The sequence below is a fragment of the Lycium barbarum genome, chromosome 4 (genome assembly GCF_019175385.1).
Source record: "Lycium barbarum isolate Lr01 chromosome 4, ASM1917538v2, whole genome shotgun sequence".
Taxonomy (NCBI): Eukaryota; Viridiplantae; Streptophyta; class Magnoliopsida; order Solanales; family Solanaceae; genus Lycium; species Lycium barbarum.
In genome coordinates, this window is record NC_083340.1 from 16,367,265 (window position 1) to 16,391,860 (window position 24,596).

The 24,596-nt window shown below is 33.6% G+C and overlaps 4 protein-coding genes across 7 annotated transcripts; all 4 read left to right on the plus strand.

Moving 5' to 3' along the window:
• The first annotated feature begins 1,324 nt into the window (after nucleotides 1–1,324).
• On the plus strand, nucleotides 1,325–4,642 carry LOC132635388 (uncharacterized protein At1g51745-like). The gene is made up of 4 exons (XM_060351758.1): nucleotides 1,325–1,717; nucleotides 2,358–2,551; nucleotides 2,838–3,077; nucleotides 3,668–4,642. Exons 1-4 carry the CDS (start codon nucleotides 1,536–1,538, stop codon nucleotides 4,387–4,389), a joined length of 1,338 nt encoding a protein of 445 aa, XP_060207741.1. The 5' UTR covers nucleotides 1,325–1,535; the 3' UTR covers nucleotides 4,390–4,642.
• Nucleotides 4,643–6,005: 1,363 nt separating this feature from the next.
• LOC132635389 (uncharacterized) lies at nucleotides 6,006–11,296 on the plus strand. Its single transcript, XM_060351760.1, has 10 exons — nucleotides 6,006–6,391; nucleotides 7,367–7,432; nucleotides 7,622–7,802; nucleotides 8,796–8,992; nucleotides 9,102–9,152; nucleotides 9,787–9,878; nucleotides 9,977–10,038; nucleotides 10,318–10,409; nucleotides 10,686–10,790; nucleotides 10,891–11,296. Exons 1-10 carry the CDS (start codon nucleotides 6,125–6,127, stop codon nucleotides 11,026–11,028), a joined length of 1,251 nt encoding a protein of 416 aa, XP_060207743.1. The 5' UTR covers nucleotides 6,006–6,124; the 3' UTR covers nucleotides 11,029–11,296.
• A 2,916-nt stretch (nucleotides 11,297–14,212) lies between these two features.
• LOC132635390 (myb family transcription factor PHL11-like) lies at nucleotides 14,213–17,379 on the plus strand. 3 transcript variants are annotated; one of them, XM_060351762.1, is made up of 6 exons: nucleotides 14,213–14,603; nucleotides 15,603–15,679; nucleotides 15,771–15,834; nucleotides 16,108–16,183; nucleotides 16,506–16,575; nucleotides 16,775–17,379. In XM_060351762.1, exons 1-6 carry the CDS (start codon nucleotides 14,474–14,476, stop codon nucleotides 17,183–17,185), a joined length of 828 nt encoding a protein of 275 aa, XP_060207745.1. In that variant the 5' UTR covers nucleotides 14,213–14,473; the 3' UTR covers nucleotides 17,186–17,379. The 3 variants fall into 3 exon arrangements, with proteins under 3 accessions (XP_060207745.1, XP_060207744.1, XP_060207746.1); XM_060351761.1 differs by having other exon boundaries at nucleotides 14,214–14,603; nucleotides 16,105–16,183; XM_060351763.1 differs by lacking the exon at nucleotides 14,213–14,603 and adding an exon at nucleotides 14,671–15,468 and having other exon boundaries at nucleotides 16,105–16,183.
• A 2,923-nt stretch (nucleotides 17,380–20,302) lies between these two features.
• Nucleotides 20,303–23,956, plus strand: LOC132635391 (bifunctional pinoresinol-lariciresinol reductase-like). Of its 2 annotated transcripts, none has more exons than XM_060351765.1 (4): nucleotides 20,303–20,722; nucleotides 21,843–22,083; nucleotides 22,651–22,851; nucleotides 23,551–23,956. In XM_060351765.1, exons 1-4 carry the CDS (start codon nucleotides 20,393–20,395, stop codon nucleotides 23,712–23,714), a joined length of 936 nt encoding a protein of 311 aa, XP_060207748.1. In that variant the 5' UTR covers nucleotides 20,303–20,392; the 3' UTR covers nucleotides 23,715–23,956. The 2 variants fall into 2 exon arrangements, with proteins under 2 accessions (XP_060207748.1, XP_060207747.1); XM_060351764.1 differs by having other exon boundaries at nucleotides 20,304–20,722; nucleotides 22,648–22,851.
• Nucleotides 23,957–24,596: the final 640 nt, after the last annotated feature.

The window sequence follows — 24,596 nt, forward strand, 5'->3', positions numbered from 1 at the left end:
CCTCGGAGTGCCTTTCCTACGCCCTGTATGAACACGAGATGGTTTGTGCATGGAGTTGTCTTATTTTCATTTAATTTGTTGCTTAATCATGGTAAATTAATATGGTGTGGTGTAAGTAAGGTGCTGGGAAATTTTTACCCGAGTTAACTACCTCTATCCAACTGATCGTCAACTTGGAACAATAATTAGTTTGCAAGCGATTTCTAAAGGGATGGCTTAACTGTCCATTATAGAATTGTGTTAATGGAAATTTCAACTTAAATGATCCAATTTCTGAATACAAACTAGAGAACCTCAAGATATACACAATTACTACGGTTCCATGGTTTGCACATATAAAGGGTTAATAAATCATTTATGAGAAACAAATTACCATACGTGATACAACAAACGTATACTCTAGGTACTCAAACTTTAAGTAAATTGTATAGAATACACAATTTTGACAGCGATATAAAGTGTTTTCTTCGTTGTAATTTATGTGACATAGTTTGAATTGATACAGATTTTAAGAAAGAAATAAATACTCTCACGGTCTCACTTTATTTGAGATGATTCGGAGTAGGAGAGTCAAGCTACCTAATTTTCATTGTGAATTCGAACATAGAATCTTCAAGTTTTTGAAATAAAAATTACATATTTTAAAATAACATAAGTCACAATTCAAAATATTTAAAAGACCTGAATAAATTTCCGTCAATGAAAAATTCTCTCCAAATAGTAATTGCATCACATAAAATGAGACAAAGGGAATACTTTTGAAATTTGTAAGTTTTGTGGCTATAAAACTTATGAAATTTGTGGCCTCAAATATGTCATGACATTTGTGTGGTTATAAAAACTTTCTCGTTTAGGGTAAAATGAAAGTGTATATTTCCTCTGTCCAAATTTATGTGACACTTTTCGTATTTTGATTTACCAATTATCATGACTTATAATACTTTTACGTAGTTTTCAAATATGTGAATTTTTATTTCAAAAGACTTAAAGATTCAATGCCTGAATTCACGACCTAAATTAAACCATTTGACTGTCGAAATTCCGAACTGTGTTACATAATTGGGGCAGAACATTAGTTATTTGCTTTCAAATTTTGAAATATGTCATTTATTTTGAAAAAGATTAAAACAAAAAGAAAAATGTGTCAGAAATAGATATTACTGAAAAATATGTTGTAATAGGTCATTAGGATTTGAAGGCATTAGATTTAGGAGCATCATTTTTTTGAACTAACAATTTTGACACCTCATGTTATTATCACAAAATAACTTTCCCTCCATGCTCATGAGAAAAAGACAAACCAAAAAGAGAGGCAACGTACGTTTTTTCGTACATTCAAAAAAGGAAAAAGAAAAAAAACAGGTAGCAGAGTGCCATTGGATGCTTTATTCTTGACTCTGCAACTCTTTGTTTTTTTTTTTTAACTTCCTGATAATGATGAAGTACTAAACTTTGCATAACCCCTTTTTTATATCTCCTTTTCTAAGGAGCTGAATCTTGAAAACAAACTTTTGATATCTTTTTGAAAAAAAAAAATGGGAGGGCCTGTTATAGAAAGTAGAGGAGGTAGTGTAGTTTGGGTGCAAAGACAAAATGGAACATGGTGGCCTGGTAGAATATTGTGTAGTAATGAAATCCAAACTTGTGGGATTCTTTCTCCTACTAACTCCACTTCAAGATTTCCCATTAAGCTTCTTGGTCGAGCTAATGCTTCTGTGTATGCTCTTTTAGTTATTTTTTTTTCTGCTTCTTTTTTTGCTTTTGTGTGTTGTTAGAAGTTAGAACATGTGATTCTTGAGTACCCCTTTTGTTAACATTTGGTCGTTTTTTTGGGTAAAAAACAAAAAGATGGAGGTATTATGCTAGGTTCTTATGTGAGCTACTATCTTTTGCTGCTTAGTAGTAAGAAAAAGAAATATACTAGTAGAATTTCTTTGTCTTACATCTTCTTGAATGTTTTTATGCTCAAGAAATGAAGGTTGAATATTGTTTATTTTGTTTTGTTTATGAGACAAGACGCTAGTATTTTTTTGAAATGAAACTTTGGATTAAGACCCTTTGTGTCCTATAATCATAGGAATTTCACTTTTGCTGGTTTCAACAGCTTAGCGAGAGCATTATAGTTTGTTTTTTTCAGTTTACTTTGTGTTCTTTTTTTCCTTGATACTTTTGGTATGTTTTATAACCTGTGTACCTCTGGACAGCTTCTTTATCACAGGGAAACAGGACAAAACTGTGTCATATATGTTGTTGGTTTTTTCCTTTAATATACTTCTTGAAATCTTTTGCGGATTTGATAGCAGTAAATGAAATTGTTGAATCATGTTTGTGTGCAATTGTGTTACAAAATTATTCAGGTATTGGTACAATTTGGAGAAGTCTAGACGCGTAAAGGCATTTCGATGTGGTGAGTTTGATGGTTATATCAAAAAGGCTGAATCGTCCAAGACTTTTACCAATACTAAAAGCCTGAAATATGCACATCGAGAAGATGCCATTCTTCATGCTCTTGAACTTGAGAAGCAAGACCAGGAGAAATTAGAAAGTCCAGGTATTTTTTTGCTGTTTTGACTCATATGGGATTTTGTATCTTTGTTGTATTAGACCGCCAATTCTTTATTACTAGTACTAGTACTTGATAATAAGTATAGTAACAATAATATATATGGTGATATTGATGCTTATTCGAGCTTAAAATAGCTCAATCAAGATGGCCACTAAATTTGATGTTCATGATGCCATGGTGAGAAAAAAGTGTCTCATCATCCTAATCTTGAAAGTTTCTTAAATTAAATTAAGAAAGGAATCTGTTGGTAAATATTGTTTGTGCACTGCAGTATTAGTGTCTGGATTCAAAGAGGGTGAGACACATGGAGAAAGTAATCAAAAAGCAAAGAGAAGCAGATGCTTTTACTTCCCTAACGACTCGATATCTTTCTTGGAGAAATCAGTTCATTCTCAATCATCAAAGATGATTCCCACATCTAATCAAACTGCAGAAAATTCTTCTTCCAAGTCTACGAGTTCCTTGAAGAGCGATTCAAAGAGTTCACATAGAAAGAGAGAGACAACTGCAGGTTAATGTTTATCCCTTACTTCTTTTGTTTGATCACCTTGTTTATGGTTTTGATACATGTACATCACATTTCCATTCCGTCTTCTTTAAGGAAGTTGTGTGTTTGCAGTTTAAACCCTCATCTTTTCTTAATTAGCATCATTCGAGTTCGAGCTGATGTTTATTAACTCCTTCGCAAGATGATAAAGTGTTGCCTTTCTCATATTTGAGCAGATGTTACATATAATGATCTTACCTTATATTTCTATGCAAAGATGCCACCAATTCTGAATTACCTAAGGCACTAGCACACTTTCCTTTTATCCTTTATTTGATTTTGTTTTCTTTGAGTTGTCACATCAGTGTGCTACTGTGATGACATGCAAATGGAATTATTGGTGATTCAATTCTAGAAAATTTATATCTAAGAATATCCCTTAACATCATTGGAGCAAATCACATTGATGAAAGATGGAAAATCTTTCCTTTCCTTTCCTTCAGAATGATTCTGTTTAGTGGAAGAGCAGTATAAAAGTCATTGAATACTTTCAAGACCAAACAATTAATTGGATACTATTAGTTGTGCTGTTTTGATCTATTCTGAAAATTCAGGTAACAACGCATTGAAACCAACAAAGATGAGCTTCAAGGTTGTAAGTCGTCCAGCAGTCAACAAATGGAAGCAAAAAGGGAAAATGCCTAATCAACAGTTTAGGAGCAAATCAGCTGTTTCAACTAATGAAAGTAGTAGTGAATTTGGATCCAATGAGATGTCTCAGCCTAGTCCAGGGAACAGTTTCTCGGAGGACACCAGCAGCCTTAGTTCAAACTTCATCACGCGGAAGAATAGTACTAAGACATTAATGGATGTGCATATGGCAGTTCAAGGCACCTATAGAGTAGAGCATACTCCCCTTGTTTCTCTAACGAGTAGATTAAACGGAAAGGCAATCATCGGGCACCCCATCAACATAGAAGTGTTATATGATAGTTCAATTTTTCCTGCTAAAAAGGAGAGCTCTTATCAGCTGAAAAGCACTAACAGAATGCCTCAACTTGTTTGGAGAAAGTCAAAGAGAACTCCCGTCTGTTACACAAGTTCTACTTCCTCTTTTGCAACTAAGCATGAGAGCATTCAGCAAAGCAACAAGAAACTTGGAGATTCGAGTTCCCAAGCAAGAAAAAATGGCCCCTTTAATACTAAGTCTCGTGGGAAGTTATCGAAGAAGCCAAACGTGTCAAAGAATAAACCAAGAACAGTACTGCCTTCTGTTACATGTGTGCCTGTGAAAGACATATTCATCAAGTTAATCGGGGCACTTGGAAATGTTTGATCATAAGCAGGAGGTGTTCATAACTTGAGTATTTATTGCCCTTTATGATTTTCTGAGTAGGAGAAAGCTTTCTGTAAATATTACAGTTTGCTTAGTTTTTGCTGACATTATGAGAAATGTAAATTGACATACTAAAGTAGGTTAATGTCTCCTCTGTAAGTATCCTTAACTTACAAAAATATGACAAAAAGATTGCTCAGCCTTTTGTTCTTCCAACATGAAATCTATCTATTAGTCGGTTCTAGTAAGATTGAACTGCCTTTTACTAGTGTGCTTTTTCAGGTACTTATATTACTTACAGTTTAACTTAGTTATATTCCTTTTGCAAAGTCTAACCATTTTTAAACTTGGAAAAAAAGAGAGTTGTGATAGAATAGAGGTTAATGTAGACATAATTTAATTCTATTGAATCTTTTGAATGTTTAATTCAGATTGGAATGATATGGACTTGAATAGACTAATTTGAGGTTAAGATGTACTTGATTGAGTTTTCTTTATGAATGCAAACTAGGGCAAGGTCATATTTCAAAAAGAAATTTAATCTAGACTAGTATCAATTTTAAGACTACTTATTTTCTTATAAAGTTATAATTATACTATGGGACTACTTTAAATGTAGGATATTTCATCCCTTATATAGTGTACCAATCAAGGAAGGGATATTAGCTCTTATTTCCACTATGATATTCAATTTTACAGAGTACATGGATTTGGATAATAATAAATTTACTTGTAGCCTCTATTGCTCGCACTCTTCAAAATGGTCAACGGAGACGTGTTGGATTCTCCAAAAGTAGAGTATTTTTGGAGAATCCGACACGAGTGCGGCATCGAAATTGATGAGTCAGCGCAACTTAGCTCGTAGTTCTCTCAATATCCAAGCCGATAATATTAAATACTTAATTTCAGTTTTCTCAATGCTTTAATCATCAGTATTTAAAATATTGATAAAATATCTAAAAGATAATTTTCACTTAGAAAATTCAATTTCCCCCCAAATAAACTTAATATCAGGTATGCATTTGTAACTTCAATCAAATACTGTGCAAACTCCCACCATTACAACATTTCTTGTTTGAATTTTTTTTTCCAGATTTTACAAAAAGTTTTCTCAAGTTTTTCCGGGAGATAACTTTCAATAAATATTTCTTCTTTCACTAATGATTAATTTCCAGGAGATAACTTTCGTTGCAAAATACTTAAAATTTCCGTTATCCAAATACATTAATGATTTTGCATAACTTTTTCCTCCAAATAATTTTCCAAAAAACTTTTCCCAAGCGTTTAAAGTAGGAGTAAAGAGGGTAAGGAAATCTTAATAGTTCTGTCGATTGACTACCTAAAATTTCACTTTGTTAGTGAGAATTTGATTTTACCTTATAACCGTCTCCCCCATTTCGACTTCCTCTAACCCTATGTAATAATTAAAAAAAGGAGCAAAGTGTCAAATTTGTTTTGAACTATGCCAAATGAACAAATTTGTCTCTTGAATTATGCGCAATAGAACAAATTTATCCTTATCTTTTAACGGCAAAAGCTTACCACGTGTCAGGCAATTAAAGATTTATCTTTTTAATTAGAGGGTAAATTTAAACCTTTGGACCCTTTCTCTTTTCAGCTCCAAGTAGGTACACTATAAATTAACTTTGAACTCAAAAACATCAGCAAAAACCCCAACTAGGGTTTAAGCTTTAACCTCTGTTTAATTCCAACATTTTCAGAGTTGTCAACAACAATGGCTACTCTCAGATACTTACTCACCAAATCATCAACACCTCTAAAGCTCTCCCATCTTCACCATTCCAACAACTTCACACCCATTTCCCAATTCATAAGAACTCTTCAGTCTTTCGTTTCCAGAGACTTCCATTCCCATTCACCTAATAATTCTAGAAGCTTCTGCACTTTCCCTGAATACTCTGATTCTTCTGTCGCTGCCGCTTTGAATCCTGATAGTCGTGTTCCTGCCACTATTATTACTGGTTTTCTTGGCTCTGGAAAGGTTCGGGGAATCATTAATTTTCTCAGATTTATTATATCAACTATGATAACCTGAATCACTATATATCAGAATGAAAAAAGATCAAATGATGCAATAATGGGTATGAAGTAATAGCTCTCATACCCAATGGCGGAGCCAGGATTTTAACAAAAGGGGTTCAAAAATATAAAGATGCAGACAAACGAATAAGCCAACGGGGTTCAACGGGTACTAAACATACATAAAAAATAATTTTCACCTTATATATACAGTGTAATTTTCGCCGAAGGGGCTTCGGATGAACCCTTTTGGCTCTTACTAGCTCCGCTACTGCTCATACGCTTGAGGTCTACACATTCTTTTCTGAACTTGCCTTAACAACTAATTTTATTCAGCTGAAAGTTAGGGAAATGTTTTTTTTGTTTGTCCTAGTGTTTGGTCTATTATGGAGTAAAGAAATTATGGCAATTTGTTGTTGACTAAGGATGCTGGAAAAGTTTGTCATGTATGGGTGGACATCGTAATCCAGTTACTATATATATGTCTTCAATCCCATGTTAGCTACAAGTTTCAGATGAAGTATATTAAGCAAAATTTCACATGAAAGTAGGGTAATGAAATTATGCCAAATGCAAAATTATAAGTAAATGGTTGAGCATGGGGGCTTCCATAATGGATGTCTCAGGTTCAAAACCCCTGCCTATGATAACAGGGGATTTGCCTTATGGGTCGAGCTCGTCGCACGGGGCTTGCCTAGTGAGTGTTATCTCTCTTGTGTGGTTTGTAAGCTCTTGCACAAGAGCGAGGTTTACCCTATGCGCACCCGAAGGGTAGCGGCTGTGGGTTCCCTTGTCAGCCACAAAAAAAAAAACAAAAACAAAGTGTTTCTCTATTTTGAATTGAGATATCTGAATCACTTTACATGTATAAGATGTTGGGTGTTAGAATGCTTATGAGAAATGTCTCTTGTTTTTTTTTTCATGGATACTCTGGCAGACTACTCTGTTGAATCACATACTGACATCTCAGCATGGGAAGCGGATTGCTGTGATTGAAAATGAGGTATTCCGGGGTTTTCTTGTCTTATCCAGTTATTGTTGTTACCTTTTATATCCTCAGATGTTTCTTTTTCCGTTCAACCATTCAATGGATGCGCTTTGACTCCTCGTTTTTCATTTAATTATATTATGGCTAGTAAATTTTGGTTTATCTACATTTATGTAGATTTTTATATGACTAATCCACTTGCAGTTTGGTGAGGTGGACATTGATGGCTCATTGGTTGCTAGTCATTCTTCATCTAACGAGGATATTCTCATGGTTAATAATGGCTGTCTATGTTGTACTGTACGTGGTGACCTTGTTAAGATGCTTTTGGAGCTTGTTAAGAACAGGAGAGACAAATTTGATCATATAGTTATTGAGACAACAGGTATGTGAAACTATTTAATAAAATATAATTAACTGTTGTTCTCAAACATGCTCAAGTGCACTGGTGGACTCAATTTTCTTAATAACACCTAGCGAACATCTGATTATGAAGTACTTATCAAAAGGAAAAAAATCTGATTATATAGTTTAGCACTTGCAAATCACTTCAATACTTAAATGGATAACTTTGCCTGGTATATGTTGGTAATCGCAATAGCTAAGGTATTTCTATAAAGTATGTGAAAACATTTTAGTAGAGGGTTCTTTCTTAATCTCTTTTATTGACGGAATGGATTAAATTCATGTGCCTTAAACACATCCATGTAGAAGTAGGTTTGCATTAATCCAAATGGTAGCTTGTACTGAATTGCTCCCTTCTCCTCCAAACGATGTTGATGCAGAAATAAAAACTGGAAAAAACTCAAAAAGAGGGTAACATATGCATAGTGGCGCTGTTCTTACGTTTTGATAATTGTCTGTTCCTGATGGTGATTCAATTGAAATTCCGATGTGTGGAAGCATGTAGCTTCATTTACAATGACTACTGCAGTTCCATTTGTTTCTTTTATTCCGCTGGTCTTTTCACTGTCTTGCATGAAGCCTTACTTGTTTAGGCCTGTTGTAACCTCATGGATAACTTCAGTTGTTCTCTACGTGGTCTGTGGAAGTTAATGTTCACTGGCTTTGCTGACAGAAAAGTTTTCCAATTTTGCTGAATGTTGCTTACTTGCTTTCTGCAATGAACAATCCTTTTTAGACCTGCTTCCTCATGGGGAGAACAGGGCAAAGAAAAAGAAAACCACGAAAGCTGTGGTTCCGTGGTTTTGCCATTATAAGGCCCCTGTAGTATGCTGAATAAGTATTCATTATGCATCTTGGTCTGACAAAATCCCTGTAGCATGTTGTTTTTCAGAAATTAAAATTTGGAACATGGTTTAGTGAGAGTGTTTATCATCTTTCTAACAGCTCCTTCGAGTTGCTACCTGTTTTCCAGGTCTTGCAAAGCCTGGTCCTGTTATTGAGACATTTTGTTCTGATGAATTGGTTTCAAGGCATATCAAACTTGATGGAGTCGTTACATTGGTTGATTGCAAGCACACTTTGCAGCATTTAAATGAGGTAAAACCTAGATTTGTGGTAAATGAGGCTGTCGAACAAGTGGCTTATGCAGATCGAATTATCTTGAACAAGGTAAGGTATCTTCTAGCTTTTACTTGGTTACTCTTTTCCTAGCCTGCTGTCGGTTCAAGCAATCTTGGGAAGCCTATTTCAGTTTTTGTTCTTCTGATTATGTTGACAGATAGACTTGGTAACTGAAGCCGAGCTCGAAGTGCTAACAAAGAGAATCAAGGTAGAGTCTCGTCTATTTAAGCTTATTTGTCTTTCGTCTAGAGTTGCAGTGCAGGGAGTTGTTCTAAAATAAATATGACTTACAATGTTGCAATATTTTATGTATACTAATCTGCTAATGTGAAAGAAGAATTTCCTTGTGAGGCTCTTGTCGCTGTTTTCTTATTTTATTCCATTAATTTCTTCCGTAATGCTTGTTCCAATACGATTAGGTAATGCACTTAGATTTGCTGCAAGCTTGAACTTTTTTTTTTTTTTTTTAATAAAATATATGTGGCATCTCTTTCGTGCTTTAACAGCTAGGTAAAGGATCTGTATAGCCATTTCTGGTGGATATGCAATATGTACTCCTTCACCCTGCATTTAGTTATATCTTTCCTTTTTATAAAGCCCTGATTGCTGTGATTTTCCACCATATCAATGGGATGGCACAAATAAAGAAAGCAAAGCATGGGTTGGTTGATATGGACTTCGTTTTGGGAGTTGGTGGCTACGATCTTGCCATCCCATTGATATGCTGTATAGCCATTTATGGTGGATATGCACTATGTACTCCTTCACCCTGCATTTAGTTATATCTTTCCTTTTTATTACTCATTCTTCAATACAAAGCCCTGATTGCTGTGATTTTCCAGCATATCAATGGGATGGCACAAATAAAGAAAGCAAAGCATGGGTTGGTTGATATGGACTTCGTTTTGGGAGTTGGTGGCTACGATCTTGACAGGTGATACTGCTTGCTCATTAAAACTGTTTCCCATTCCTTGGCTCAGAATGGTATCTTGAGTTATTGTTGCTGAGGTTTCAATGATGCTTGCTTTGCAGAATTGATTCTCAAGTTCAATCAGAGGGCTCCCACTGTGGGCACAAACATGGAGACGGGCATGGTAGTGAATAGTGACTAACTTTTTGAAATCTTTGTTCCTCATATATATATATATATATATATATATATATAGTGAATAGTGACTAACTTTTTGAAATCTTTGTTCTCCCTGTTCTTTTCAATGTCTCCCCAACTGTCTTCTTTTTTTGTTTAAGTTTTTATGTACAAATGAGTTGTTTGATATGTTTGATTCTTTTATTACTGATCTGACTTCTCATCTTATAAGAAGATAAACATAAAGCTCCTTCAAGTTTTTGATAGGATCCCTCATTGTTCGCAGAACATCACGAGGGCCACCATCATGATCATGTACATGATTCTGCTGTATCCAGTGTTAGTATTGTGTCCGAGGGAACCTTAGATTTAGATGAGGTATATGCTCTTTCTAGCTAACTTCTTGTTTTCGTATCATTATCTGGTTATTGTTGAGTTACCAATTTCACCGGTCATTGCATGCTTAAAGTCCTGCGACTCTGCCCTAATATACGCTCATGTAACGCTTCTTTAACTTTTAACTAGACTTGCTCTACTAAACACTTTAATGTGCTAGAGATAAACATAAACTTTGAAAGTACTTCCTTGTCCATTTTTTGCCCAAAAATTGTTCGTTATGTATGAACAACATTTTCATGCGGGTATGTGATCCAGGTTGGTGATTGGCTTGAAAGACTGATTGAAGAGAATGGTGATGACCTATACAGGATGAAAGGGGTTTTATCTGTGAGTGGTTCTGAAGAGCGCTATGTTTTCCAGGTTCTCATCAATTGTCTTTGCGGTATTTTTTCCCTCTTGATGCTCTGTCATTGTTGATTCTGATTTTGATCTTTTTTGCTTTCATTTAATTTCTCCGAAGGGGGTACATTCCATTTTAGATGGATGCCCAGGCAAGACATGGGAACCAAATGAGAAGAGAATAAACAAGTTAGTATTCATAGGCAGAAACCTAGATGAAACTGCATTAAGAAAAGGTTTCAAAGGCTGCTTAGCATGAGGAATAGACGATGGACGCATGTTATCCCCCGGTAAGCTGTGGCTCAGCTTGAGCATAAACGGATAATGATGGCCGTAGGGTGACCCCCATGAAATTGTAGAGTTCAGTTGTGATCTAGGGTATGATTTCATGTGGCACTCTCTTGTATCTTGGTTCCTTCTCTCGATTTCTTTTTCTCGCAGGGACTTGTCTCATGTGAAAAAAGTTGTGATGAATGATGTACTGTCACATTTGAAATATACATTCAAGTTAATTTGTTCTTCCTTCACGTTTTGATAGTCCAACATTTGTTAGCAAGTGAAAAAGGGTGGTTCCTGGGTCTGCATAATGCTTTTTCGTTCACTCAACTATGTTATAAAAATGTCATCTAAGATTACCAGGAATTTATAGACTTCATAGCATAGATAAAAATCCTATTCTCGCACCCTGCATGAACTCTGGATGCTTCGTGCACCAGGTCGCCCTAACATAGATAAAAATCCAGTTTGAATGACACTGATGTGATCAATGCAGTAAAAAAAGGTGCTAGTAGCGATAAAGGATATGTGAATATCTAAGGGAAAAGATAGCAGGTACTCCTGGAATTAGTCAAAGGTATGCACAAGTTGGCCTTGACAACACGGTTATCCACATAGAAAAGGATCAAGGGAAAAGGTCAAAGCAGCATCATAGCTGCTCATGGCTGTCAATAATATTCTAACAAGACATTTCTTGTAGTTGTCTTGTGTTTCTTTTTTCTTGCAAGAATATTCTACTGTCATCCGTCCCCTTCTGTCCCTGTTCCCTTCTCTTTTTTGCTTTACTGCAATATTCTTATAGAAAGTGCCGTTTTCAGTCTGATTTCTGATTTGCATTTTTGTTTTTTCCATAGAAAGATTATGTTGAGATTCTTTAAGGAGTAAAATAAAGAGAACATTGTGCTACTCCAACATCTATTGTTTGATAAATTTACTCATTACAGAATTAGATACTCCATTCTTCTTGAAAAAAGTATTGATATTCAATTTGAGGACAGTATTATTTTTGAATCATGAGCACAGACTGCTCACATTCTTCCTCTTTCAAAGTTTGCAGATACATTTAACATTTTCTAAAAACTAGTACAATTTTTTTTTCTGACTCACCTTGTTTAGGGAGAACATGGATGAGCTGGCTGAAATTTATACAAAAGTGAATATGTAATTATGTTAGTTTCTGATCTTCTCATAAAAAGCCAAAAGATAACATTACATGAGACAAATTTCTGTAAGTAGACAAATTTAACGCGGAGCAAGTAGATTTAAAGATGAACTGGTTAATTAAATACAATACAATATTGGTTGTTGAATAAACGTGGTTTCTTTCTCTTTTTAACATTTAATAAAGTAATTCCACTTAACTTCTTAACCTTTTTAAGGTTTGAGAAACAATAACCCTCCACCTTTTGGAATGGGATATAACCCCTTGAAAAATGAGCTAAAAAATTTTAATACAAGAAAATAACGTGTTCTCATCATATTCTTTTTTCTGGCTCAAAGGTTTCACAAATATTGTATAAGCCACATGTTTACAGTTGCTGGAAAAATGATTTGGGCTTTGACAATTGCTAATTGGACGTATTCCCAATCAAAAAATGAAAAAGGTATTGTTTCCTGACCCTTAGTTAAGGGAGTTAATTGTAATTTACTCCATTTAATATAACTTTCTCATATGATAGTGGAGGAAGGATAAATTGAGCAAATGAGAGCTGATTGTGACTTTCTAGTTTTGTTTATTTTCTTCTATAATAGAACAGCAATTTTGCAATGTTCACGAAATACTTGTAAAAATATGCTAAAGTTTTTATGGTTAATAAGAGAAGGTCCGAGATATTTCTCAAAAACTAATTGGGCCATTGGCACTTATGTGTTATGTCCCTATTTTGTGTTGATCGTTAACTTTTGCCCTAATAACGAACAATTTTTTTGCCAGGCATAAGTTTATATTTCACAAGTTATGCCCTACATAACTAAAAAACATATTCCCACGACCCATGAATTCAATTGATAAAGAGCAAAGATATCAGTCGGACAAAAATTAAAGACCAGCCCATTCGAAGGACAATTTGTGCAATTTTGTTCAGACTAATTACAAGATGCAAAATAATTAACCAACTTTTTTCATAATTTAGCTAAACATTTTCTTTTCACAAATCTGTACCAAAATGACCTATAGCACCTATTGGTTTGTAGTATCTGGGAGGACGTGGCAGGTGATTGTACGAATATTCTTTTTTCCTCATTCTTCGGCGAATATTCCACGCTGTCACTCCACGTGTCACTTTTGCACGCCACCACTACCAGGCCCACTCGTCCCCATCAATCACCGACTGCGAGTGTTGAGTAAATTCATACAGCTGAGCAACACGGAATTGATCTCCCACATTTTTTCTGTAATAAAAAACAAATAAATTTTCGGCGCTCATATGTTCCTTCAGATTCCACGCCGATCTTTCCTCCCCGTATTGTTTTTATTTTATTTTATTTTATCAAAATTGATTCCCTTTTCCTAAACAATTTAAATTTTATCACGTCTGCATGTACGGATTATTATAGATGAAATTACACGGTTTGCCCTTCAAATGGTCTGGTTTTTAATTTTTTTTTTCCCTTCAAATGGGCTAGTCTTTAATTTTCGTCTTTCAAAATTGAACTTATATCAAGAGGTCACAGGCAAATTTAGAATTTTCAAGAACATGAATGCACCACTAAAAAGGGAGAAAAATCGAACTTATGCTTAGCGGCCAGACTCCATAAGCGAATTTAGCATTTCAAAAACATTGATGCACCCCTATAAAGGAAGGAAAAAAAGTGTTTAGTGGGATTTGATTCCTATTCCTTGGGGGTAAATAACACAATATTCAACCAAGTGGACCATCAGCCCTTACAAATCAATTTTAAAAAATATGTAGATAAAATATCTAATTTTACCAAGCGATCATGGATTCACGTGCTGCAAATTTTAGGTGAAAATACGCCTCTTCTAGAGGGACATGAGGTTTTTAGGGGATGAGAAATAACTTGTGAATATTATAATGTAAAAATATAAACTTATAAGCGGCAGAAAAATTATTTACCCCGAGGGACAAACATTAAAGACCAGCACAAGCTATAGGGACAAAAGTGCATATAACCCATTATTATACAAACAAAAAATTTCTTCTGTAATTGGTTTCTTCCTGTAAAAGTCATTTGACTCTCTTATCACCCAACAAAAAAATAAATAAATAATAATAATAATAAAAAATCAATATTTGTTGATCATTTCCTTTATTTTCCTCTAGGGAATTCTTGGAACAGTTCAGTCTGCTTAATAAACTTTCTAGGTTCTTTCATCTGTACATTTCTTTTAAGCATTTGGGTGTTTAGATTTACTGTTTTTAGTAATTTGTGGAGTAGTTTTGAGGAATTTGAGGGTGGTGGTATTGATGGATAGGATGTATAATGGTTATGAAAATGGGGTGGTGATGACAAGGGACCCAAAACCAAGATTGAGGTGGACTGCTGATCTACATGATCGTTTTGTTGATGCTGTCACTAAGCTTGGTGGACCTGATAGTGAGTTACTGTTTTTTCTTTTGTTCTGCTTTTGTACATTTAATTTTTGTGTTTATTATATAACTCCGGGTACCTGTGGTGGTGATGGGAGGTAGAACGTACCAATGGAATTAGTCGAGGTACATGCCAGCTAGCCTGGAAAGTTGAAATGGATAGTGAGAACTCATATGTACCCATGTCATAGTTGTTGTTGCTTTAGTTGTGTTTAACACTAGTACTAGTAATATAAAGTGGGTACATGAGTAGGATGATAAACTTTTATGGTGGGGTGTCATTATAGGTTTTAGTTGTATGTGGTTGTCAATAACTTGATTTCTGTACATATTTTTTTCCATTTCTTGGGGATTCTTAGTTCTTTTCTGATACTTTTGTTGGTTGATTGATCAATTTGTATTGTATGCTGCTTACTTGGAGATAAAGGGAGTTGAAACAAATGAAACAAACACTATTACCGTACTCGAGTTTTGAGTTTGGGTACTGTCTTGATAACTTAGTTGCTTGCCTTTTAGAGCTATTTCCTTTTAAGAAAAGAAAGATGGAAGGAAAAGTAGAAAGGTACCCCATAAATGTAGCATAATTTGGAACCAAAATCTTGTGGGAGCTGCCAATATCCTATATGAGTGTACTTATATTGTCTATACACTTCTCCAAACTTTTGCCATAAATAGTTCTTGATTTTGAACTTTCCATTTTTTATTCACTTCGAGAATCAACATCGACGTGATCATGTATTTTAAATAAGTTGATTATTACATTGTATCGTGGCTGATGAGGTCTTTTGTCTCCTCCTTATGTAATTGATTTCAATTATCTTAAACGATCCCTCATGATGTATAAACTAACTCTGGAATGCTAAAGTGAAGAGGTTAGAGTATGTCCTCCCCTGGAGTTTCACAGGGATAGGCATTTTTGGTTTACTTTTTCGCTTGTGCTAGTGAATTAATGATGTTTTGGAATTTGTGCTTTCAAAATGTTTGATAAAAGGCCTTGCATTTGCAGAAGCAACTCCCAAGTCAGTGCTAAGGTTAATGGGATTGAAGGGCTTGACACTGTACCATTTGAAGAGTCATTTGCAGGTAGAGTCAGACTTCTGCATCTCTATTCATCAATAGTTTTTTCCATATCGAAAGCTCATTAGGCTGTTTGGTCCCTTTTTTCGTTCTGCAGAAGTATAGACTTGGACAGCAGGCAAAGAACCAAGATGCAGTAGAACAAAACAGAGAGAATATTGGTAAGTTCTGGATGATATTGGAAACTTAACCAGAAAGCAAAGTGGACATAAAGCTCATTCCTAAAACTTGTATTCTAATACTTGATAATTGTATTATGTTCTATATTTAACATGTAAATGGTCTAAAAGAGCTGGAAATATAGTAAATTTTGTAGTGCTTCTCCTATAGGTAACTGGAGTTTTGCATGGTCCTTTTTTAATTGAGATTTTTCTTTCATTCCATTCTTTTTTACAAAAAATCCTCTGATTGCCTTTTGTTTTTCAATGTAGCAGGGGAGTCCTGTGGACAATTCAGTTTTCATTCCCCAGGACCAAGTATCGCTTCATCAAGCATGAGTGGTATGCAAGGGTAGGTGCCGGGAAATTCACTGTCGGTTATACTTATACCGTCTTTCTACTCGTCTAAAATCTCTTCATGAAACTAATGTTAATTTTACTCGCCTCTAAATATGTTAATTACAGTGATAGTATCCTCAAACTTCAGTATAGTTTATAGAATATATTTGAACTGCATTTTCTCCATTGAATTTTAAAATTGGTTCGAGTGCAGTTGCGTACACTGGTATTTAAAGCTTCATGCTTTTGATTTAAACATGCCTATAGGGACTTTAGGAAGTGTATATACATTAAAACACATGTGTTCTTGCTAATATATGCTTATATCTGAACAGAGAAGCTCCAATTAGTGAGGCAGTGAGGTCTCAGATTGAAGTCCAGAAAAGATTACATGAGCAGCTTGAGGTACACATTAAACCTTTTCTCTAGAAGAATTCTTAGTCCTAACGAGCAAAAACCATGAAAACACATGTACAAAAAACACTGTTGTTATCATCCAATTTTAGTTCTTTGATATCGTACTTATTAGACCTCACTTATTTAGTTTCTGGGAAACATTCACTTTAACTTTCTTGTAATAACGTAAATATTGTTTGTTCTAAAGGTTCAACAGAAACTACAAATGAGAATAGAGGCACAGGGAAAGTACTTGCAGGCAATATTAGATAAAGCTCAGAAGAGTCTGTCCACTGATATGAACTCCCCTAATGCTGTCGACGAAACAAGAGCTCAACTTACAGATTTCAATTTAGCTCTGTCTAATTTAATGGATTACATGCACGGAGACAACCGGGGCGAAACTGTTGCAGGTAAAAGGATAGAAGATGATGCTAATAACGATCTAAGAAGGTCTACGTACTTGAGGGAGGGAGAACAAAAGAACAATATGAATATTAAGCTTGAAGAATCTTCCATTAGCTTCGATTTGAACTCCAGAAGTAGCTATGACTTTATCGGCATGAATTCAGCTGCATTGGAAGCCAAACCACTTTCAAATGGAAGATTGGAAATATAATGTCTTAGTTTTTGTTTTCTCTTTTTCTAATCATACAAGGTCAAGTGTATTGTATTTGACTCAAATAAGTGCTAGGAACTGGTATAACTTGTTACATCAAGCTCTTATTCAAGAGAAATTTCCATTTGTCTATGTAATTATTCATTTGTTGTAAGGAGAGATAATTTGTAGTACAGGGAGTCGGTGACGCTCTATTTTTGATTCTCCAATATATTGGAACAGGCACCTATCAGTATAACGGATAGATTATTTATATTTAAGGATACATCTTAATCTTGTTAATTTAGTTACTAAAACACGCCAGCTTTAGTTGGTTTGTATTTCATAGTTCAAAGTTTGCATGTAGGTGATCAATGATCGATTTGTAAGCTTAAATAAGATACTGGCCAGAACCCTTATGGAAAGGTATTCATGTTTGATTTTTTACAAAAATTATTCTGCGCGCCTGAACACATTATGGAGATGGGAGATATTACTGATAAGCTTAACTAAATCCCAGGAGATGGAAATTTCGAAATCATTTCTTGTGTATATCATTCTCAACTTTCTTTACTGCAAAATATGATATATTTAAGATTTCTTAAAATTTACATAAAGATAAGTGGTTAATTAATTAATATGCATCAATGTTCAAGAGGAAGAGGACCAGGATAAGGAAAAGACAAAGAAAGGCAAGTGTGTTCCTATGAAAAAGAAATGTTTTAATAATGGATGTTTGTTATAGAACAATAAACTAAAGCAAGAAATATATGTAGAACAAGAGAGAGGAAAGTTCTTATTTCTTCAAAATGTGTTCAAGTCTCTACAATATGAAAACTTATGCCTCTATTTATAGTGCTACATATAGGCATACAAAAGGGTAATATGTCATTCAATATATGAGATAATGGAAGAACCATTAAAATGGTGAAAGATAATGGAAGAACCATTAAGATGGTGGAAGATAATGGAAGAGGCATTATATTTGTGTAGTGGACATCCATACTCTATATTTCATAACAATGTTTGCCTTTCTGCAAAAAGAATGGACACTATCTTTCAGCTCAAATCATTTCTTGCATTTAATTTTTTTTTTTTTTAATGTCAATTCCTTTTTGCAAAAATGAGAGACGACAGTTTTATCACATCTGTTCTACTTCATGGGAATACTAGAAATTACAATCTTTACTTGTAGCCTGCCCTGCCAATAATGCTATCAAGTTTCTCAGACTAATGCTTGAGATTAATATCCTCTCTGTTTCAAAATTTACCCCCCCAAAAAAAAAAATATTACAAAGTTGATTGTATTGACCTGGTTTTATATTACCATACCGGCAGAGGCGAACCCAAATATAAGCAATATGATTCATCCGCAAAGTGGTAATCCATTTTTGTAATTAGAACTGCTACATAACAATAGTACTATACAACAGTCTTGAGGATGAATATCTTTTTTATTGATGTCTTGCATGCACAGGAAACGCGTTCAAAAAGATTTTAGTTACCAACGGAGTACAAAATATTTGAATCCCTAGCATCGCTGCATCACAGTGAAAAGAACGTAGAAGAATTATGAATAAAACTAACTGATATGCACATTTGGAATGTGAGCAACTTTGTTCAAGATTTCTGGACAAAGAGCAACTACTAATCTTGTCAGGGCTGTTAGGTGTTGCAGCCCTCTGATAAAGATTTTAGCAGCATCAGAAACTAGTCGAATTGTGTTTTGATAAATAGTTGGTGATAATTTAGGTAGAAAACGCATGCACTTGATAGATTGGGCAGTAACTCACAAAAATGTGATATTTGAATTGTGTTTTTGACCATTATCTCTATAAAGAAAAATAACTGATTCAAAATATTTATCATTTTAAAAAATCATGATAGAATTAATTACTCTTTTTTTCACATATATTAGTAAAAAGGAACAAAGTAAATAAAACATAGTACACGTTTTCACGTCGAACCGGCCTCTTCAATATTTAAACATAAAGTTTAGCTTGAATGACCAATTCTTTTTACATTGCGCTCACTAATATTTATAAGCCACCATTTGAAATTTAATTGAAAAAAATCATTATTTAAGGCGGTCGGGAATAACATTTAAACAAAAAATATCCCTAGCTAAAACACATGAAATGACTATTTGCCAATTGAATCCAATAAAACGTAGCTCCGCTACTGACGTGACGTCACAACCTGGTGTCGAAGTGGCTATTTTTACTTTGTTAATGATTTTTTACGTCACACTTCGATCATCGGTGTCCTTGTTGGGGCATTTTATTGTACTAAAGTTAATAGCCATTTGCATATTGGGAGGTCCAACTTCCAAGTTTCATTTGCTAAGATTAAATTTTTGATTGACTGAAAAAAGAGTATAATAAGTCTCAACTTAGTCTATTTATTTTGGTTAATAATAAGTGCACTTATATAATTAAGAAAAGACTAATTTTTTTTTTAGATTTATCCTTATTAAATGCTAAGTGATCATATTTTAATTTTTTATCAAGCTAATAGTAATATGCAAATTTTAATTAAGAATAGTTTAGTCAAAATATCTTTTTTTTTAGGAGTTAGTATTTTTTTAAGGGATGTGTTAAAGACCAAGTAAACACTTATTTAAAACCAAAGAGAATAAAAAAAGGACATTTGACCCATAACTTAAATATATATAATATTACCAACAACACTTTCTAGATTCTTCTAATTTTTAGAATGTCGTGTCATTTTGATGAAAGTATTTCATTAAAGATAAAATTAGAAATGTTAAATTCAGAGTTTTAAATATAAAAATGTTATAAATCCTTTTACATCAAATTAAAAGGGAAAAATTGTCCGGTAAAACAAAAAAATCTATATATGTTTTCAAATAGTTTCATTACATATGTAAACTAGTGCTCCATATACCTCTGTGCCATGACAATAATAATTGCGAATCAACACACAAGACGAAGTCGGCTATATAATATGCACTGATGATATTACTCTATTTAAATAATTCATAGGGAGTAAATATATATAGACCTTTATGTCCAAATTACAATAATTATTATTTTGAACTGAAAGACCAACCACCAAAAAGAAAAGGTAGGAGCGGAAAAAAAACAAATTGTCCTGCCTATATTAAGGGTTTGGAGCAAGCTTCATAAGTCACAAACATCCATCTTTTCTTTGTGTACACAGACTAGAAAAGGGAAAAAAGAAAAAAATACTATACTCCAAAAAACTATGGCAAAAAGTAAAGTGTTGATTGTGGGAGGAACAGGATTCTTAGGAAAAAGATTGGTGAAGGCAAGTTTAGAAAATGGGCATGATACTTATATTTTGCAACGTCCAGAAATAGCACTTGATATTGATAAAATTCAAATGCTTATTTCCTTTAAGATGCAAGGAGCTCATCTTGTTCCTGGTTCTTTCAATGATCATCGGAGCCTCGTAGACGCTGTAAAACTCGTCGACGTCGTTATCTGTGCTATCTCCGGTGTATATGGTCGTAGCCATCAAATATTGCTCCAACTCAAACTTGTTGAAGCCATTAAAGAAGCTGGAAATATAAAGGTCAAAATCTTGTCTAAGTATCTTTTATTGAAACATCGTTTTTTAAGAGAAAATTGGGTCCACGTCTATATTGAAGTTTAACTTATATATATATGATGTAACAATTTGTTTACACTGTTGTGTATATAAGCTGAGTTTTTAAGGGGTGGATTTGCTTATAAAAATGTTTGAAAAACATATTATAATTTTCACATGGCATCACTTAAAGAATAAAACATCCATTCTCAACCACAACCTGATAACCGATATCTTGTCCATGTCTATCCATCATGGATTCTTTTTATTTTTTTTGTAAGTGGGTCTTAAAAATGAGGTTTTATTGTGTTTTTAAGAGGTGTGATATTACGAAAAGTGAGTTACTAACTATCGAGGCCATACTCATGTCATGTGACAATTGTATACATATCCTAATGTAGTCACGTTTTTTTTTTTTGTATAGAAGTTAACATTTTTTGGTTTTTCTTTTAGTTTCTATTAAATATAGGCATAGTTAGATTTTGATTTGGTGCAATAAACTGAAAATTGAACTTCCATATGGTGAAATTACCTTAAAAATGTGCATTTGCAATGGATAAAATTAACCCATGAAAATATGACCTATTCAACTCCCAAGTTTGGGTAGATCAATGTTTTGCTCATTTATTAACTCAACCTATTTTGATTCATCTATTTTAACTCAACTTTTAGATGAGCTGAGTTGAACTAAGTAACAAGCCCAAATAGATGATCCACGATTTCTTTTTATCAAAATAGTTTTTAATTTTTTTGTTTTATACATTAGATATAGCCATAATATAGGAAGGGTGGGGGGTGGGTTTCTTCAATAATTAAACAATTTAAATAAAAAAATAATTATTTGGTATGAATTGAGTGAGTTGAATTATAACTCATTATTTAGCGCATCTTGAATAATCAGTCAATCTCAGCCTAAGTAATATTTGACGCATTAATTAAACCCCTATCAACTAAGTTCACTTCAACCCGCCCAAATTCAGTCAAATACGTTCATTTGACACCCCTAATTTCCTCATAAGAAACAACAGTTCAAGTGTTTTAATTATCTTGAGTGATTTTATTTGGGATAAATATAATCTAAAGTGGTGTATTTGTAATTGTACAGAGATTCGTGCCTTCTGAGTTTGGATCAGATTCAGCAAGAATGGGAGATGCGTTGGAACCAGGAAGAATAACATTCGATGATAAAATGGCTGTCAGAAAAGCCATTGAAGAAGCTAAAATTCCCTTCACATATGTTGTTGCTAATTGCTTTGCTTGTTACTTCCTTGCTGGTCTTTGTCAACTTTTTCAATTTCTTCCTGCTAGGGACTCTATCGTCTTTCTTGGAGATGCCAACCAAAAAGGTATATAAGTGTTATCAATCGCTCCCTTCGTCACAATTTGTTTGACACTTTTCGTTTTTCGAGAGTCAAACGAATTATACTATCACCATAGTTTTTTCATATGTCTTTATATTTGATTATTAATTATGGTGACTTATAGTACTTTTTATGTAATTTTTAAATATATAAATTTTATTTTAAAAAATTTAAAGATTCTATATTTAAACACGCGTTCAAAATTAAAAAGTTTGCTTGTGGGTGGTATTTGATGATAGTTGTAACTGTAAGTAATATATTTAACGTAATATTTACATATTGGTTAAAACAAAAAATGAAGCATCAAAAGTGAAGTTGTAACTAAATGTCTTAATTATCATTTTGTACAAGTAAAGTATATTGCAAGACACACTTATTGGTGAAAAATATTTTCCTAAAATATGTAACATGTCATACTGAATAGGTCCCGAGCTTAAATGATATTTTATTTGTGCAATTTCATCTACTTTGTCTAACAATGTTTTAGAATAATAATTAGAAAACAAACTTTCTGCTATTTTTGTAACTCTAGGTGTGTTGGTTCTGCAGCAGTATTTGTTGATGAAGATGATATAGCAACATACACCATAAAGACCATAGATGATCCAACAACATTGAATAAAACACTTCACCTTAGACCTCCTAAGAACATACTTTCTCAAATAGAGATTGTTCAAATATGGGAAAAGCTCATTGGTAAAGAGCTCCAAAAATCAACTCTTACCAAAGAAGACTTTCTTGCTTCCATGAAAGGTATGAATCTTAATTATCTCTCTTATCCATCTATTGAAAAATTGTGCAAATAAAACCCTTGAAAAATTGCTCTTCGGATAATGTTAGACCGAGTTTAATATTTATTCATATATTACTCAATTTGATTACAGACAAAATATTAACTTTCGTCTAATGTTTGCAATAACTTACAAATATTTGGATTGTGGGTGATTTTAAGTTTGTTCGATAGGGAATCTTTCAACCATGTGGTCTAAAAAGTCATAATTGTTGAAAGAGAAATAAAAAGAGGGTTATTTACTAAATAACTGTCCAAAAATGACAACGATAGTTTCACAAGTTTAACTTCTATATATATACTGTGCGTAAAAGAACTTTATACTATCAAGTCATGCACTTAGAAGATAACTACATGTATATATCCGGCCATAACAAGTGAAATTAATAACATGGAAAATAGTTAGGATATCTACTACACCAAGTTAAAATTAATACACACAATGTAAATTTGTCACTTTTAATTGTTATAACATGGATAGTTAGTTGTAAATTTAATTTAGGTAACTTGATAGAGTATAATTTCATTAATTAGACTATCGGTGTATGTAACTGTATATATTAGCTAAACGTTAAGTAGAATCCTTCATGCATTATGTGTGTTTATCTTATGAACGTAATATTATTTTGATTTCTTTTTATGTTTTCTTGTATGAAAAATAGAATATGGGTATGAAGACCAAGTTGGACTCGGTCATTACTACAATGTTTGCTACGAGGGTTGCCTTGCAAACTTTGAAATTGGAGAAGGAGGAGAGGAGGCATCTAAACTCTACCCTGAGGTTAACTATACCACAGCTGAGGACTACTTGAAGCGTTATGTTTAACCAGAGTTCTCTGATTTACAATTTCTTCTAATTATAATTGGCATGTACTTATCAGTTGTTATATTCGATAACTGTTCTAGTATTCATGGAGATCTGGTGCTGCAACAATGAATGCGATATACTTATACCGGTTGCTTTCGATAAGTGTGTCTATACACACATATATACATGGAAAATAAACTATTTACATGTACTGGATATTTACATCAAATTAATAGATGCATGACATGTGTTTGTATCTAGACTTCTATCATTTAACTATGGTTAAATTAATGCAATTTTCACTTTATTGAATCATATAGTTATAGTAAAATTGAATTGATTTAGCATAAATATCCGGTGCGGATAAGTATTTATGTATCCGATGCGTCTAAAAGAACAAGAAATCTAAGTAGCTTCTCTTTTTTCATTAATTGCTTTGAGTGAGGCAAAGAACTTGAAAGAGCAATATAATATAGAATGACTTTATCTACATTTGATTCTCCATGTATGTGAGTAACATGAAATTATTCATCTGATTTTATTTCCAGTAGTGAGTTTCAAGGCATGTGCAATTCTCTGTTCAAATAAAAAAAAAAAAAAAAAAAAGAAAAAGAAACGGGGGATGCACAATAAGCGAGAACAAATAAATAAAAACAATCTTAGTGGCTAAAACATAAATAACGTCTAGGCGGAATGCATATAGATTATAGAGACCCTTAAACTTGCCACAATTTTTTTCTCGAGCACTTGAACTATGCATTGTTCCTATTAAGCACTTAAACTGCTAACTATGCATTGTTCATATTAAGCACCTAAACTACTAACCATATTAGTAGTTTAGGTGCTCAATAGGAACAATGCATAGATCAAGTGCTCGAGAGAAAAACTGTGGCAAGTTTA

What these genes read in the sequence shown, in the direction of transcription:
- LOC132635388 (XM_060351758.1), top strand. Translation starts at nt 1,536, where the DNA reads ATGGGAGGGCCTGTTATAGAAAGTAGAGGAGGTAGTGTAGTTTGGGTG. An exon ending in GGTCGAGCTAATGCTTCTGT is followed by an intron (nt 1,718 to 2,357) that starts GTATGCTCTTTT and finishes AAAATTATTCAG; the next exon opens with GTATTGGTACAATTTGGAGA. An exon ending in AAAGAGAGAGACAACTGCAG is followed by an intron (nt 3,078 to 3,667) that starts GTTAATGTTTAT and finishes CTGAAAATTCAG; the next exon opens with GTAACAACGCATTGAAACCA.
- LOC132635389 (XM_060351760.1), top strand. Translation starts at nt 6,125, where the DNA reads ATGGCTACTCTCAGATACTTACTCACCAAATCATCAACACCTCTAAAG. An exon ending in TTGCTGTGATTGAAAATGAG is followed by an intron (nt 7,433 to 7,621) that starts GTATTCCGGGGT and finishes ATCCACTTGCAG; the next exon opens with TTTGGTGAGGTGGACATTGA. An exon ending in TATAGTTATTGAGACAACAG is followed by an intron (nt 7,803 to 8,795) that starts GTATGTGAAACT and finishes CCTGTTTTCCAG; the next exon opens with GTCTTGCAAAGCCTGGTCCT.
- LOC132635390 (XM_060351761.1), top strand. Translation starts at nt 14,474, where the DNA reads ATGGATAGGATGTATAATGGTTATGAAAATGGGGTGGTGATGACAAGG. An exon ending in TAAGCTTGGTGGACCTGATA is followed by an intron (nt 14,604 to 15,602) that starts GTGAGTTACTGT and finishes TTGCATTTGCAG; the next exon opens with AAGCAACTCCCAAGTCAGTG. An exon ending in AGCATGAGTGGTATGCAAGG is followed by an intron (nt 16,184 to 16,505) that starts GTAGGTGCCGGG and finishes ATATCTGAACAG; the next exon opens with AGAAGCTCCAATTAGTGAGG.
- LOC132635391 (XM_060351764.1), top strand. Translation starts at nt 20,393, where the DNA reads ATGGCAAAAAGTAAAGTGTTGATTGTGGGAGGAACAGGATTCTTAGGA. An exon ending in TGGAGATGCCAACCAAAAAG is followed by an intron (nt 22,084 to 22,647) that starts GTATATAAGTGT and finishes TTGGTTCTGCAG; the next exon opens with CAGTATTTGTTGATGAAGAT. An exon ending in CTTTCTTGCTTCCATGAAAG is followed by an intron (nt 22,852 to 23,550) that starts GTATGAATCTTA and finishes TATGAAAAATAG; the next exon opens with AATATGGGTATGAAGACCAA.